Genomic DNA, 14,908 nt, shown 5'->3' with positions numbered 1-14,908 from the left:
ACGTCTATAATCTTCTCTCCCCTTCATTCTCTTTCTTGCACACCATTTCTCCTACGCTGTCTGGAGTTCATTCACCACTTGATGCACAAACTACCTATCCCTCTCAATCTTCCTTTCTAACTATTCTATACAGATCTCACCCCCTATCTGTTCACCATGCTACATAATTCCTGTACACAAATACACTACACCCCACACAATTTGACAACTAACAATTCAATTTTAAACCACATAATTCCACTATAAACAACATGCATCCACTCCACTGCAATAAAAAAAATAAGTAAAAAAAATTGTAATTTACAACGCCAATAGCTCTAACTTTCACCAATGCGAGACCAATTTGCATTGCAAATGCTTGTTTATTTTCTGGTTAGGTACTTTCTTTTCTTTTTAACAACTGCTCTTCAAATGTGCGAACGCTTGTTGTTTCTTCTCTCTCCTCACTGGTCTCCCTGTGTTACTGCTTTCCACTTCCACCATGTGATGTCCCTTCGCGCCCCCCCCCCCCCAATCCTTCCCCATCCTTGCTTGTTTTATGTGCCGCCAAGCACTTCCAGCTCGGCAAACCGCGCTTTGGGGCTCCATTTTGCTAGCCACTTTCATATTTACAAGGCAGGCACTGTGATTTATGTTTGAGCACAGTGCCAGGGTTCATGTTTTTAGGTCTCGCCTGACCCAGCGCATGCGCTGGGTCAGTCGAGACTTATTGAGAGGGCTCCAAAAAGTGCTACCAGGCCAGCCTAGAGCTACAGTGCATGTGCGCGGGCGCGCGCGCCACTTTTACCGCGATTACTTTCACTTTCGCGGCCGCAGGCCGCTTTGATGTTTGATCGTGATAGCGATCACTTACACTTTCGCGGCCGCAGGGCCGCTTGGCATAGCCAATAGGTCTCGCTTTTGGGACCTTATAAGTATTTAGTTATGTAACTGTTGCATGGCTAAACACTTATAAGGTCCCAAAGGCGAGACCTATTGGCTATGCCAATGCTTGTTTTTAATACCATGGTGGCCGCCATGCGCATAGCTTTTATGTGCACGGGCGCCGTGCTTTGTTTGAGCACGGCGCCCGCTTTTATGTTTATAAAAGTGTGGTGTTCTGATTACGTTTCCACATGAAGCAATTGCTCTAAGTTGCGTTTTTGCTTGTCAGCAGCTTGGGGAGTGCCTGAGTAGCATGCAGGCAGGGGGGTTACAAGTCAGGGCTATAGGTAGGTGGGAACTCTCAGCCCACCTTAATCACACAGTTATGGCTTCCTCCAATCACCGCGCAGCTCTCTCCACAGACACCTCACGTCCTCGGCGCTATTACAGGGGACGCCAGGCATAGAGAACACCTCCCCAGCCCCCCAGAGTAATACAATCCGGGAAGGCGGGGGAGGGGGGATCTCCCCTCATGTGTTTTTGGGGGGTGGGCAGCAGCTGCAACACAACAAAATAGTTGTACACCCATCCAAACTGCATGAAATGGTTTGAATTTGTGCTACAATATTGTGACTTGCTTTGTGAGCACACCTGGGTTGTAACAATATAACCACCTCTCGTCGCCGGGCCTGGAAGAGCGGTGCTCCTTGTCGCGCTCCTGTGTCACGATTTCATCCTTGGCAACAGAGGAGGCTTGCTCTTGACAGGCGCCCTTCTGCACTACCCTCGCGCGCACACATCTCAAGGGCCGTCGAGAACCTGGTGCTGAGAAGCTTAGCGCTTGACGTCTTTCTCACTCCACCATGGTTGGCTTTTTAAGCTTAAACTTTGAATATTTTGCAAGCTAATTTGGCAGCTCCTGTGCAACTCTGCAACAGAAAGGGCCATACCGTCTCACGTAGAACAGGTTAAAAAACGCGCTCACTTGGACTTTATCCATTCATTCATTAAAATGATTTATTCCTGTATTTACAAACGGTATCGATGGGAACCAGGCGCGCAACACCCATTGGGCTCACCGGGCTTCAGCCCCCCCCGTCGTGTGTGACAGCCCGGCCGAGACAGCCTCGCGGGCTGGCGTCCGTCTAATTGCAGCCGCACCTGAGTACTTCACGGGTCTTTAAAAGACCATTTTACTCGTTAATGAGGCTTTTGTTGTGTCTTCACCACTTCTTACAGCCATTCTGCCTATGGCTGGAAGACTTAGCCCCCCCCGAAATATTTTTCAGCCCCCCCCGAAATTTGGCTCTAGTTGCCTGCCTGATGGGAACAGAGGTCCAATTTTAAAGTCTTACAAAGAAGTCCTAACAATCGCCTATTTACACGGACCTGTTTTATTGTTGCAAAATAATTTACAGCTTTAAGGAAAACTGTTTGCTGGCGCTTCATTGGGAGCGGCCACGCATTGATTTCGTAATAGACTGTAAGTAATACAACCAGATTAACCACAAGCAATGCCCACGCTCGTCCTACATACAACATTTTATAAAACAAATCTTCAACTGCAAAGGGACGGAAGCGAAAAACCTGACAGGCCATTCGGGATGCTAGGCACCCCTCGTTAGGTTGGAGCGAACTGGGCTGCTGGAGGACAGGGGTCTTAGTCCCACTCATGACGCAACCATGAGGGACCAATATTTACACATGTGCTGCGCGGAGACAGTGCTATAAAATGCCATGTCTGAGGAACCTGTTTACCTTCAAAATTGATGAATGTTTACTTTTTTTTAATGTATTTATTTTCTGGTGTAGGCACCTATATTTATTTCCTCCAACCCCAAAAGACATTGTCATTTACAACGCCAAGAGCTCTAACTCTTCCAAATGCGATACCTATTGCATTGCAAATGCTTATTTGAAATGTTGCATCCGTCCTGTTCTATGGAAAGAGGGGGCAGGATGTGACCCATCCCTCCTTTTTCACTTCATTCCACCTCTTAACCTTTGCTCCGACAGACCTAGGCCAAAGCAGGGTCTGCCATGCCTAAGTTGCAGTCTCCTCCAAGGCCCACAAGGCCTCTTCCAAGACTCGCAGGCAAGCTGCTGCGGTTTCCAGATTCCTTCATGTGTGGTCCTCTCCGTTGAGGCCCACAGGAGGGGTCCCCAGGATCCAACGCTCCAGCATGCTCCTGCAACACTGTCTCTGCTCCCCCCGTGGCCCCAAGGCAGGGTAAGCGCTGTGAATTTGGGTGGTGGTGCACAAGGGTAGCAACTCTAGGATGGGCCGGTCTACGGTATAGTGTTGACTCTGTCAAAAGCCCCAACAACTGGCAAAACAAGCCCAACTGAAACCACGCCCTCACATTGACATAGGCAGGCATAAGAAAGTATGAAATTGCTAAGTTCATACTTAGTCCGCAGTTAGTACCTGGAATCTGTCTACTAAAGATGCAGCACCAGTGTTGTTTTGGAGACATCTGTCTGCCGTGAACACCATCACATAATAGGGGAGTCCTATTTTGTTACTAACAAAAGTAGGCCTTCTGTGCCAGCATGGCTTTCATCAAAAATGACTGCTCCACTTGCATGGTTCTTTAACGTTGTGTTAATTGCAGTGCAATTAACGCACACAGTCAGCACGTCATGATACTTCTTCCACCCATACTGCTACTGGCTGATGTGAACTGTTGAGGGGAAAACCCTTTCAACCAATACTATTACTGTAAGGTGAAGCATGTTCCCCTTGCAAGCCACAGCATCATTATACTTGGGTGGCCATGTTAGGGGAGGGAACACTACTCACAAATGTATAAGAATGTAGCAAGCTCTCTTTTTCAGAGTAAGCACACAATGTTTCCCAATCAAATGCTGTACTCAAGTTAAACAACATGTGGGTGGAGTCAAAGACGCCTTTTAGTAGAGCTTCACAATAGCTGCCTTCACAAGTGAGACGTAAAACTGATTGCTGTGTAAATATAATGCATCTACGAGATACGGAATTTAATACATCATGTTTCAGTGTACTTTGCAGATGTAAAATAGTTCTTCATGCACTACAGTGAAAGTACTCAAAAGGAGGTGAAATGATACACCATCAACAGTATGAAGTGAGAAAGAAATATCCTTCTTTTGGGGCCAAAGCCTACCGAGTGCATATTTTAAATAATTGGCAACAATTGGTAATGCAAATAGCTGTACTGCCAATCCAAACTTAAAAAAATCAGCTCTGCCTATAACTTTGGGTGGGCGGGGAACTCCTCACCGCTGGTGAGGTTCACAGAGTTTTGGGCACTGCAAACTCTGCTTGGAGCGCGGAGTCTGGCCAAAACTCCACTACTGCAGCGTAGCGGAGTTTACCTGCATCAATTCCCTAATATTAAAGCTGTCTTGTTAAACAGCATGGCACCCATCGCTGTCACAGTCACTTTAATGTGCTAGCCATCTAGCTCTTATTAGAGCTTTTGACCGGCACATGTTTGTTTTGTGACGCACTTAAGACCTTCCCGTCTCCAAGAATGCACGGCGACACAGGGTAAAGGCTCAGGCTGCTGGAGCTTGTTAGGTATGGGAATGTAATTGAGGCCGGGTCACTACTTGATGCTTAAAGGAAAAAGGAGAGTAACGCATAACACAACTGCTAAGGCTTTCCGTTTCTTTCGGCTGGGTGGGACGGTTAAGTGTTGCACCAGACCATTCTTTGCACCTTGTAGCAGTGCATGACAAACAGCCCAAACACAAGCAACCCACTGTGCCAGGTCTTTGCTTCAGGTTCGAGGAACTTGGCAGGTTTTGTGATTTTATTTCATTTCATGCTTGCAGGTGAATTTTATGTTAAGTGTTACAATGTTTTTTTTGTTTTTTTAACCAATCAGCTCAGTACATTGCAATGTAGCGCATACTTGTCAACCCACTCTCATTTAGAGATTGTCGCTATTAGCTCTACTTCTACCGCCAAACAGCAAAATGTCTTCCATAGTTTTCAGTTACTAGAAAACCCCTTACCCTACAAGATGTTTATTAATTATTTATTACTTTCCTAAGCAATCACGCCCCAAAACAATTCATTGTTGTGTGTATTTCATTCCCACTTCCTTGAACACTTTGAGAGTTATGATAACACTGAGGAGGGATGAGAACGAGATATGCTTGGGAGTTGAGACACTTGGGCCGGCATACACCATGTAACTCATGAGAGCTCCTTCCTGTGCATGGTGATGCTGGACAAATGTTTGTTGTGTTGTTGTAGGGTAATACCATCATGTCCTCGGTAGTAGTTGAGCCGCAGCAGGTGAGACCAGGCCACTGGCATGATTAATGATCATTATACATCTTACTTATATCCGTGACAAGCGCATTGTCAGTTATCCCGAAGAGCTGAAGTAATCAATGGCAGGATTAATGGGGAGACTGAAGATGAGGGTTCCACTTAGAGGAGGGAGGTACAGGCCCTGCCTCAGGGCTGGGGTGAGATCAGCCTTCCTTTCCTAACTGTGCCATTAGTTCAGGATTGTCAGCCTTTTTAATCCCCTACACCTTGGAGGAGGCCATAATCAGCATGCTCTCAGTGATGGGGCTTGGAATCGCTTCACAGCAGCGCATGTCTCCCTAAAAAGAAAAGTGTTTTCCGTGGAACGTGTTTTGCAGCCAGCCGGCCTCTCTGATTTCATAGAATGAGATTACTCCTTCATTAATGATGTAAATTAGGCAATTTATATCCACTGAACATATGGCAAGAATTGCCTCACAAAGCTGTTTAAGATGACTTTTCACAACCCAGTACTTAGGATGTTTGAGTGGAAAAGTGGGTAGCCTTGTTCTTTTTTTGATAGTTGTGCAGCGTCATCGTTCAGCAGCACCTCACGCATTACTCCGCCCGCTCACGGAACTCCGTGGAATTCGGCAGTGTTTTTCGGTAACTCCGCGGAATTCCACGGAGTGAAACTCTGTGAGCTCTGCCCAGGCCTACCCACAACATAAACAAATGCACAACTGACAGATCTATTGCCCGACTAATGTTTAGCTTATGGGTGTGAAACATTTTAAGTGTATCTCTTGCAAACTTGAGTATAACTGGGTCATGCCTGTCTGGACTATGATGCACAGACAGTCCTCTTCCGAGCTCACAGTACTGAAATAGTAGGGAGACACCGAGCTATGGAGGGCAGTGACAAATGGAATATCTGTTTTGAAGGCTGGAATGTCCGAGGAACCTGCTAGAAAGTATCAGGGAGCAACAGGAAAATTCTGCATGGAGAGAGGCACTGATTCATGATTTTTTGCGCATTACAATTGGGGTGAGACAATATGTGAGAATAAAAATTCTAGTGATGTAACTTTTCTTAGTGAGACATATTGAGGAAGCAGTCTACAGAGACAACAGGGGAATATCAGGAGCTGACACAAGTCCAGATTGAGTTGAGTTGCTTCTGTAGACTCTTTTCTGCCATAACTGCTGGCTAATTCCGGTCAGGGAGAAACATGGTCCAGTGATGTAGTTAAGCTAATGTCTAGTAGTTTTGTAGGGTTCAGTTAATTATTTAATTGAGATGTGGATGAATGGCGTGGCTGAGATACATTCTTGTAGTTTAGTGTAGATGTCTTTGAGTAGCGTAGTTCAGATGCAATCTTGTGGTTTGGATGAGATGTGGTCTTGTGTTTTAGTTCAGCTGTGGTCTGATGGTTTAGTTAAAATATGGTGTAAAGATATAGTTCAGGTGAGGGCTTATGGTTCAGTTGAGAGGTGGTCTAATTGTTAATTAGATGTGGTTCAGTTGACCTGTCCTCAACTGTGGTTCTAGGAAATCTGACTCCTTACACCAGTTTATCCTCTTTAGTAATTTTACTCAAATTGAGTGGCAGTAGTGATTCTCAAAGACTGCACTGGTTGGTGTTACTAATTTACATTCCTTTGTGCACACTCCCATTTGTAAGAAACTAACTGTAGGGCAGGACAACAATTATCACATATTTTTTGCAAAACATCAAAGGAGTCAAAGCTGCAATCAATTGTGATCGGATAGTCATAGGCTCAAGCCCATTTCTGTTGGAAGCCTTGTACTCCAAGCCCTGGATTTTTCAAATATTCTTTGTTTTCAAACCAGTTTTCCAATATTGGACAGAGCCAGCCAACGCGTTGCGTTCCAATGAAGGGACTTCATCAGGGCAAGTGTTATTTTATATACAATTCCAGTAATTTGCATATCCTTAATTCCGAAATATGTATACTCATTCAGAGTTCTTCGTATATTGGCCAAAGCAACAGCCCCACTTCTTGTTGATATCTTATCGAATTAAGGATATGCAAATTAACAGAATTGTATATGCGATCCAAATTCCAAGTAATACATGGGAACAGTACCACTCATAAAAATGTGTTCATGAGAAATGAGACTGTGACCAACCATGCTGTGCATGAAAAATGGAAAATGATACAATACTTCTATTTCAGATCGGTAGCAGCAGACGAGAAAAATGGCGAGGTTGCTCCAAGCACTTAAGCTCATCATTGACACCTTCAGCAGCTACAGTCGCCAAGAAGGCCACCAAGACAAGCTAAACAAGGACGAGTTCAATCGTCTGATCCAGAATGAGTTTGCTGATATTATCGAGGTATGTTTAGGACAAGACATAGTTACAGATTTGGCTCTGACCTCAAGCTGACGACCTGCTCCTGGCATAGTTCAGCTGACACGGTCACGAACATGGAGGCAGAGACACATCCCCACAGCTAGGCATGTGTATATGCTGCAGGGCAATGGTTCATTGACAAGAGCATAGTACAGGACCAGCTGCTTTGAAGGTTGAAGCTGTGACACAGTTACTGATGAGAAAAAAACTATCTGTAAAAAAGTATGTTTTTCATTTGAATCAGATTGTATACTTCCTTTAACTTTATAGCTGCATTTAAATAGGAGCAGCAGAGATGTTCCTATATTAGAATAGATCTATTGCACCCTTTTAAAATGCTTACAGGACTCATATTCAAACAGTGAACCATTTAAATGTTATGTTAGAGTAGCCAGAAGACCAAGCAAAAAAAGATCCTTTCCTAGAGACTCCCATTGTGCTGCAGTGCTACATGGTTTCAACCCACATTTTCCTTTGCTTTCAGCCTGGCCTCTCACCACTCCCCTGCTGTCTCCCTTCCTCCTACCCCTGAAACACCCTTTTTCCGTGCCCCTATAATCTCACCCCTTGCCTTTTATCTGTCTAACATGTCTTAACCTTTCCCGTGTCAATTCCTCCTTTCTGTCCCTCAACTCTTGGACCTGTTTCTCTCCTTCCATATATTTTTCCCTTTCTCTCCTTTGCCTTACCCGTCTTATCCCGTTTAGGGCTCTTCTTACATCTTACACCCCCAATAGAACTCTGAGGTAAACTAATACTGGTTTTTTAAAGGTCCCTCGCACTCAGAAGACCAGATGGGGTGGAAAGTCCTTTTCCTACATATCCCCCCAGACTGTGGAATTCAATGCCTATCGGCTTGAGAACAGAGCCAATGAACTTAAACTTAGAAAGTTCCTCAAAACTGGCTCTACTCCAAATAACTCCTCTATCACATTGATAGATAAGAATAATGCTTACTCTCACAGTGATGGGAAGCCTTTGGGTAGCCACGCGCTCTACAAATCCGCACAAGATAAGTCCTACCCTCTCCTGTCCTGTCTCTTCTTCTCCTAGTTTTCTCTCTCTTTCACTTAGGTGCTCTTCTTAATTCTCTTCCTCTTGTCTTTCTAGAGGTTCTTTCATCTCCACCTCATGCTTCTGCATTACTCTATCTCCCCCCTTCCCCATGCGAGATTATCTGATTCTGCTTTTTTCATGAATCCAATGAACACAATCTTGTTTCTGTTCCATTTTCAATACTGTTTGCAATGTCTTCTCTACCTCTTTTGTGTAGGATATCAGGTCACACATTTCCTAATCTGGTTTGTAATTCAACAGGGAATTTACTAGCCGCACAGAATAAATTAACAGATTGGCTAGCTGCAGTCTGTGTGCACAAAGCAGAGTTTGCTCTCTGTTTGCCAACAGGTGGCCTACTGCTCATTTAGAGCCTCGGAGGACCTAACCTCCGCACTGCTGCTAGCTTCCTGTGAGAACTGGTACTCCCTGTCTAGGGAGAAGCTCCTGGACTCCTGGAGAGAAAATTAAAAAGTGCCGGTACTCATTTAAAGCACTGGGTGAATGGAGAAAGGGAGACTCATCGCAAGGGCCTCTAAATGCATTTGTACACTAATGTATGGATTATGTGAAGTTGCCAAATTTGAGACTGCTTGTCAAAAAAATCATGACATATACACAGACAAAAGAAGCCAAAAAAGGCAACAAATAATACATTGAGGTCCAATTCTGGAGAATGCAATATGGCCTCACATTGAGTAATGATCTATTCTTTTTTAATAAGAGGCTGGTGTTTAAAATATTTTTGAAATGGCCAACATTTGCTTGACCTCAACGAAGGACCTTTACAATTGCTCAACTCATTTTGAGTAACCCAACTCATATCACAGAGGTCTCCGTTGCCACGTGAGAGGTTTGAGTAACTTTTCTGATCCAATGTATTCTTCCTGGTCCTTCATTTATGAATGCTGGCCTGTCATGCCATTTATGGAGTTTCCTTGTTCAAGCAGGGACCAAGCATAACTCAAAATGCATCCATTCTGAGCTAGCTTGTAATAGGGAGCACTTGCAGCTCGTCTATCTAGGTGACATGTCATTCTGGAAACCCTTCAGGCTGGATCTGGTGGATGTAGCTGTTATGGAACCCGAACATATAGAATGATAACACGCCAATGAGGCGAAGCAATACTTTACGGGGTAAACAGCCATTACAATGCGGCTGTTACTACGCATGCCGTTACGTCGCATGCGTTACAACGCATGCGACGTAACCACGCGTACACATTACGACGCAGGACATTACATCGCATGCGCTTTTAAAACGCATGCAATGTAATGGCGTCGGAGCGCAGACAGCAATGCGGGAACTGGGAGCAGAGGCGGCGACGAAACGGGAACGGAACAAAGGAAACCGGAACAGAGACGACCATGAGGAAGGAGACAAGTAAGGCGGATTAGGGTTTAGGGTAATGTCAGGTGGTAGTAGTGTAGGCTTTAGGGCTTACGGTAGTCAAAAGGGGGTTGTAGTGTATGCTAGTGTTTTAGGATTTAGGGCTTAGGGTAGTGTAAGGGGGTTGTAGTGTATGCAAGTATTTTATGCTTAAGGGCTTAGGGCTTAGTGTAGTGTCAGGGGGTTGTAGTGTATGCTAGTGTTTTATGATTTTGGGCTTAGGGTAGTCTCAGGGGTTGTAGTGTAATGTAGTGTATTAGGCTTTAGGGCTTAGGGTAGTGTCAGGGGGTTGTGGTTTAATGTAGTGTATTAGGCTTTAGGGCTTAGGGTAGTGTCAGGGGGTTGTAGTGTATGCAAGTATTTTAGGACTTAGGGCTTAGGGTAGTGTAAGGAGGTTGTAATGTATGCTAGTGTTTTATGATTTAGGGCTTATGGTAGTCTCAGGGGGTTGTAGTGTAATGTAGTGTATTAAGCTTTAGGGCTTAGGGTAGTATCAGGGGGTTGTAGTGTAATGTAGTGTATTAGGCGTTAGGGCTTAGGGTAGTGTAAGGGGGTTGTAGTGTATGCTAGTGTTTTTGACTTTAGGGCTTAGGGTAGTGTCAGGGGGTTGTAGTGTATGGTATTGGTTTAGGCTTTAGGGTTGTGTAAGCAGGTCCAGTATGGTAGTGTTATATTTTTATTTTAGTGTTAATATTTTGCAATTTAAATGCATGTGGGAAACTTGGATGCGTTGTAAAGGCATATAGTATGCATTTAAAAGGAAATGCCAACTAATGCCATCCGTAGAAAAAACATGCGTTGTGACGGTACATGCAAACTAAAAACTGCGATGTAAAAGCACGCGTTGTTTTAGTTTGTGATATATCGTCATACAACCCTTTATGGTGTATGCTACAGATGAAGCAGTTGTGGGATGTGGAATAGGCTGTCACATTCTCCTAGTAAAGGCAGGCAGTGTTTCTCTAGCCACACTATGAATTTCAGGAGCTCGAGAGAGCAGTGGAATAGTTTAGGGTTTTCAAACAAATAAACTTCATTCAAAGGACTTTGATCCACAATATCAAAAATCACCTGTAGTGAACAGAACCTCAACTGCTGAAGTAGAAAAAAACTTCCCAGTCTGAAGATGGTAAAACAAGGCGAGTAATGGAACAGGCTTCTGCCATTCATGTAATATGGCCGACGAGAACCAGTATCTCAGAGTTCACATGTTTGCATCCAATAGGTCACCGCACAAGTTGACCACAAATAGCTTTCCTACATCTAACATGATGGCTATAGCAGCTCATCTTACCAGTGTCACACAAATTAAAGAGTAGACAAATGAACAGGGCAATAAGTCGCACTACCAAAAGGTGCGTGCAATAGCCTGTAAGTGCACTAACAGAAACACCTGGGGGCATAATTACAAGCGAATGGGAAAGAGTGGTTTTAAGCAAACACTCTGAAAATGCAGGGATGCGCCGTATTCACAAGAATGTGGCGCACCCCTGAGTTTCCCCTAGCGCTGGTGCTAAATCTAGCTGCCTAGTGCCAGTGCAGGCACCCTTGCACCATAGTGCAAGGGTGTCTGCATTGCAGGGAATGATTGTTTATGTGCAGGAAGGTGTCCCTTCCTGCACATAAACAATCCAGAATGGCGATTTGTAACTTCTATGTGTGCAGCAATGTGCAGCACACATAGAAGTTGCAAATGGTCATTTTTTTAATTGATGGTTTATGTGCAGGAAGAGACACCTTCCTGCACATGAACAGACATGAACAATCATTCGTTGTGATTTGCTGTTTCTATGTGTGCTGTACAATGCATCATACATTCAAAAAGCAAAAATGAGGAGAAATGAAGCCTTTTCCCCGGTCCTAATTTTGGCGCTGCCTCCTATTTACACCACCCATGTAAATAGGGGGCAGCGTGAAAATCAAAGAGTGTTGCGGCAGAACGCCCACAACACCCATTGTCAGCCCCTTTCCTTGCTAAGTGTAGCGTGAAAGGGGGCCTTATTTACAAGGCAGCGTTAAGTGGCTTAACGCCGCCTTGTAAATAAGGTGAAGGGTTTTTCGCCACAGAAACGTCTTAAAAAGGTACGTTCCTGTGGCGATAAGGGCTTGTAAATATGCCCTCTGGTGTATGCATGGTAGAGTGTATAGCACAGAGATGCACTATAGTGGTTCACTGGCAGTTTGTATGCAGGTGCTTCCCCAGCCTGGAAGGGGGGCCTTGGTAGCAACCTACAGGACTCTTCTCAAGGAGCAAGGTGCTTCTGTTCATGCCCCCACATAGCAAACCCTGCTCTACCCTAGGGCAGCTCTTCTTAACCTGCAGTCGTTGAACCCCAGAGGGTCCACAATCCATACTCTGGGTGTGCAGGATTGCTTAGAAAATTAAATAATATTAGCAGATTAATAGTATTTATATAAATAAAGAATCAAAATTGAAAATTGGGGGAAATGTTCTGTAAATGTGAATCTTTAATTGGAGGCTAAACATAAGTTGGTATGCTCAGACTGATTTGTGGGAGGACTGCAAGTGCATCAAACAGACTACAGTATGGACAGTGGGTGGCATCGCCTGAATTTAGAAACTCCGACCTTCTCATTAAAATCAAAACTATGAGTTTTGTATATTTGTTTGTGAATTAAAGAAGTCATCATTTGTGTATTAGTGTGACAAACGCTTGTTTCTGTATTTTTGTGTACTGTTTTGCAGTTCAAATCATCGAAGTTGCTTAGGCTGGGGTACCCCAGCTCTCAGTGGTGATTCAATAATGATTCAGTGGGGGTCCCCGGATTCCAGTAACGATGAAGTAGGTCAGCGGAAGTCAAAGGGTTAAAATCACTGTTTTAGGGCCCTACATATCAGTTGTGTGGAGCGGTATCTCCAGGGGAGGTATTGGGCTGCCACATTCTGAGGATTACCCATTGTTGGAACACACCTGACCAAATCAAATGGGTTTCCGTGCACATTTTCTGACTTCTTTCAGCAGACTTAAAATCTATGTAGAAACAGTCCCTGAATCGGGAATTGCATTCGTAATTGGCCCTGACAATTGAATTGCGGGTCCAGCACGTAAGTCCCAATTCTGGGCCCAACATTATCAGTAATGACACTAACAAAGGGGACCGGAAATTGAGTTACCTGTTCCAATTACCTACAAAGCATGGCGCCATGTTGTGTAAGTGGCCAGATGATGTAGCCTGGGGCGTCCTTCCATTGTGCTTTTCATCCTTGGCAGGCTGTAGCAGATCACAAACCTTTGTTGATTTGCTCAGTGATCCATTTACCAGAACAGAAAAAAATGGTTCCGCCCACCCCTACTACTCAGCGTAGAATTCTGACTCCTTACGTTGCCCCTGTCCAAACGCCCAACCCGGATGCTTGCCCCAGTGTTTCCTTATTTCCATGGGCCTTGCCCACGTTCAAATGAGAGCATCAGTCTGCCCGTGAGAATGGTCTATTTTACTGATGCAAAAAAGTCCTCTGGAAGTGACCTCATACTGGAAGCAGTGAACGTGTACCATGCCCCCACGTGCCGTTTGAGGGAGACTCAGCAGACTGTATCCTCACTCTTCTTTGCAGGTGGGCCAAACGCAGGTCTCCACCCTGACCTGCACACACATTTAGGTCCAAATCCCGAGATGGCCGGTAACCACAGGAGGAGATATCCAATCCGGAGTTACCACCTCTCGCGCGTTACTATTAGCCAATTAAAGCTTCAAAGTGATTCAAAACAGGCAGTGCTTTAAATGAGCCAGTACTGTCCGGTATGTAGTACCGGCACTTATTTATTTTGAGGCGGAGAATACCGGCACTTCTCAAGAGAAATGCTATACTTTTAATTGGATCATAAAACGGGATGCGTAAAGCATCCAGGGCCGGACTGGCCATAGCGGGCACCAGGCGTTTCCCCGGTGGGCCCTAATACATGAAGTAAAACGAGAACTTGCTATTTTGATTCACCGAGTACATCACAGCTATTACCAATCGCATACTGTACGAGCAACAGGAAAGCAATCAATATTAAAGTGCGGGAATCACTGTTATACAGTGCAATATGCAATGAAAACAACAATAAAGTGATCAATTTTGAAAAAAGTGCACAAATCACTGTTTTAATATGCAAAGAAAACTCCAATAAAACCAAACATGTCCAACTCACAGGGTAACATTAAGAGACACAAATATCACTCCTTTCAACAAGTCAATAGCAGCAGGGCTTTAAGTGGGATGAAAAAACTGGAGGGTCTCTCAAAGGGGTGTGGCCAATGTAATTAAGGACGTGGCTTAAAGTGGGATGAAAAACTGGAGGGTCTCTCAAAGGGGCGTGGCCAATGTAATTAAGGACGTGGCTTAAAACACTTAATCTAAAAATCTGTGCAGAGCATAGTGTGCCGTCCGGCTTGTATTTTGCTGTTTATGTCATTGCCATCAGATATATGATACAACAAGTAACATCATACCTTCAACAAGTCAGGACTATTGGCTTTGTCAATGTTTGTTAGTTGCATAAGATAAATAAGCAGCAACTATGGCTTGTATATAATATTGAAAAAGCTTCCACTTAAAGCCGTGGTGACACCACGACAATGTTGCTGCGTCTGAGTTTCAAAGAGAGGAAAATCCAGAGAGAAAATGACTCTCTTTAACCCCTTGCCTGCGGGGGTAATTCCCCCGCGGCGCGGGGGGGCGCTGCGGCGCTGTGCTCGTGACGAGCTCAGCTCGTCATGACTCAGTGGAGCTGTGCTCATGACTAGCTGAGCTTGTCACGACCACGCCCACTGATTAATTCTCCCGCACAGGCGGGGAATTAATCGCGCGTGGGCGGGCCGCGGCCATTATGGCGAGCTCAGCTCGTCATGAGCACAGCTCCACTGTGACTCATCACATCGATGTGCCTGCTGTCACTGCAGTCCGGAAAAAAATGGACCTCCTGTGCCAGGGCACAAAACAGAGCCCGATAGAGACCCGTTTCA

The 14,908-nt window shown here is 44.8% G+C and overlaps 1 protein-coding gene across 1 annotated transcript in view; it reads left to right on the top strand.

The window, feature by feature from the left end:
- LOC146772930 (uncharacterized) overlaps positions 1-14,908 on the top strand; it is a 49,921-nt gene that overhangs the window by 18,554 nt on the left and 16,459 nt on the right. The window contains exon 2 of the mRNA XM_085637494.1: positions 7,313-7,473. Coding sequence (XP_085493620.1) covers positions 7,336-7,473 — 138 coding nt within the window. The 5' untranslated portion in view covers positions 7,313-7,335. The remainder of the gene's footprint in view (positions 1-7,312; positions 7,474-14,908) is intronic.

The sequence above is a fragment of the Triturus cristatus genome, chromosome 12 (assembly GCF_964204655.1).
Source record: "Triturus cristatus chromosome 12, aTriCri1.1, whole genome shotgun sequence".
NCBI classification, from domain to species: domain Eukaryota; kingdom Metazoa; phylum Chordata; class Amphibia; order Caudata; family Salamandridae; genus Triturus; species Triturus cristatus.
The sequence above is the reverse complement of the archived record's forward strand: the minus strand, read 5'-3'. Positions and strand labels throughout refer to the sequence as shown.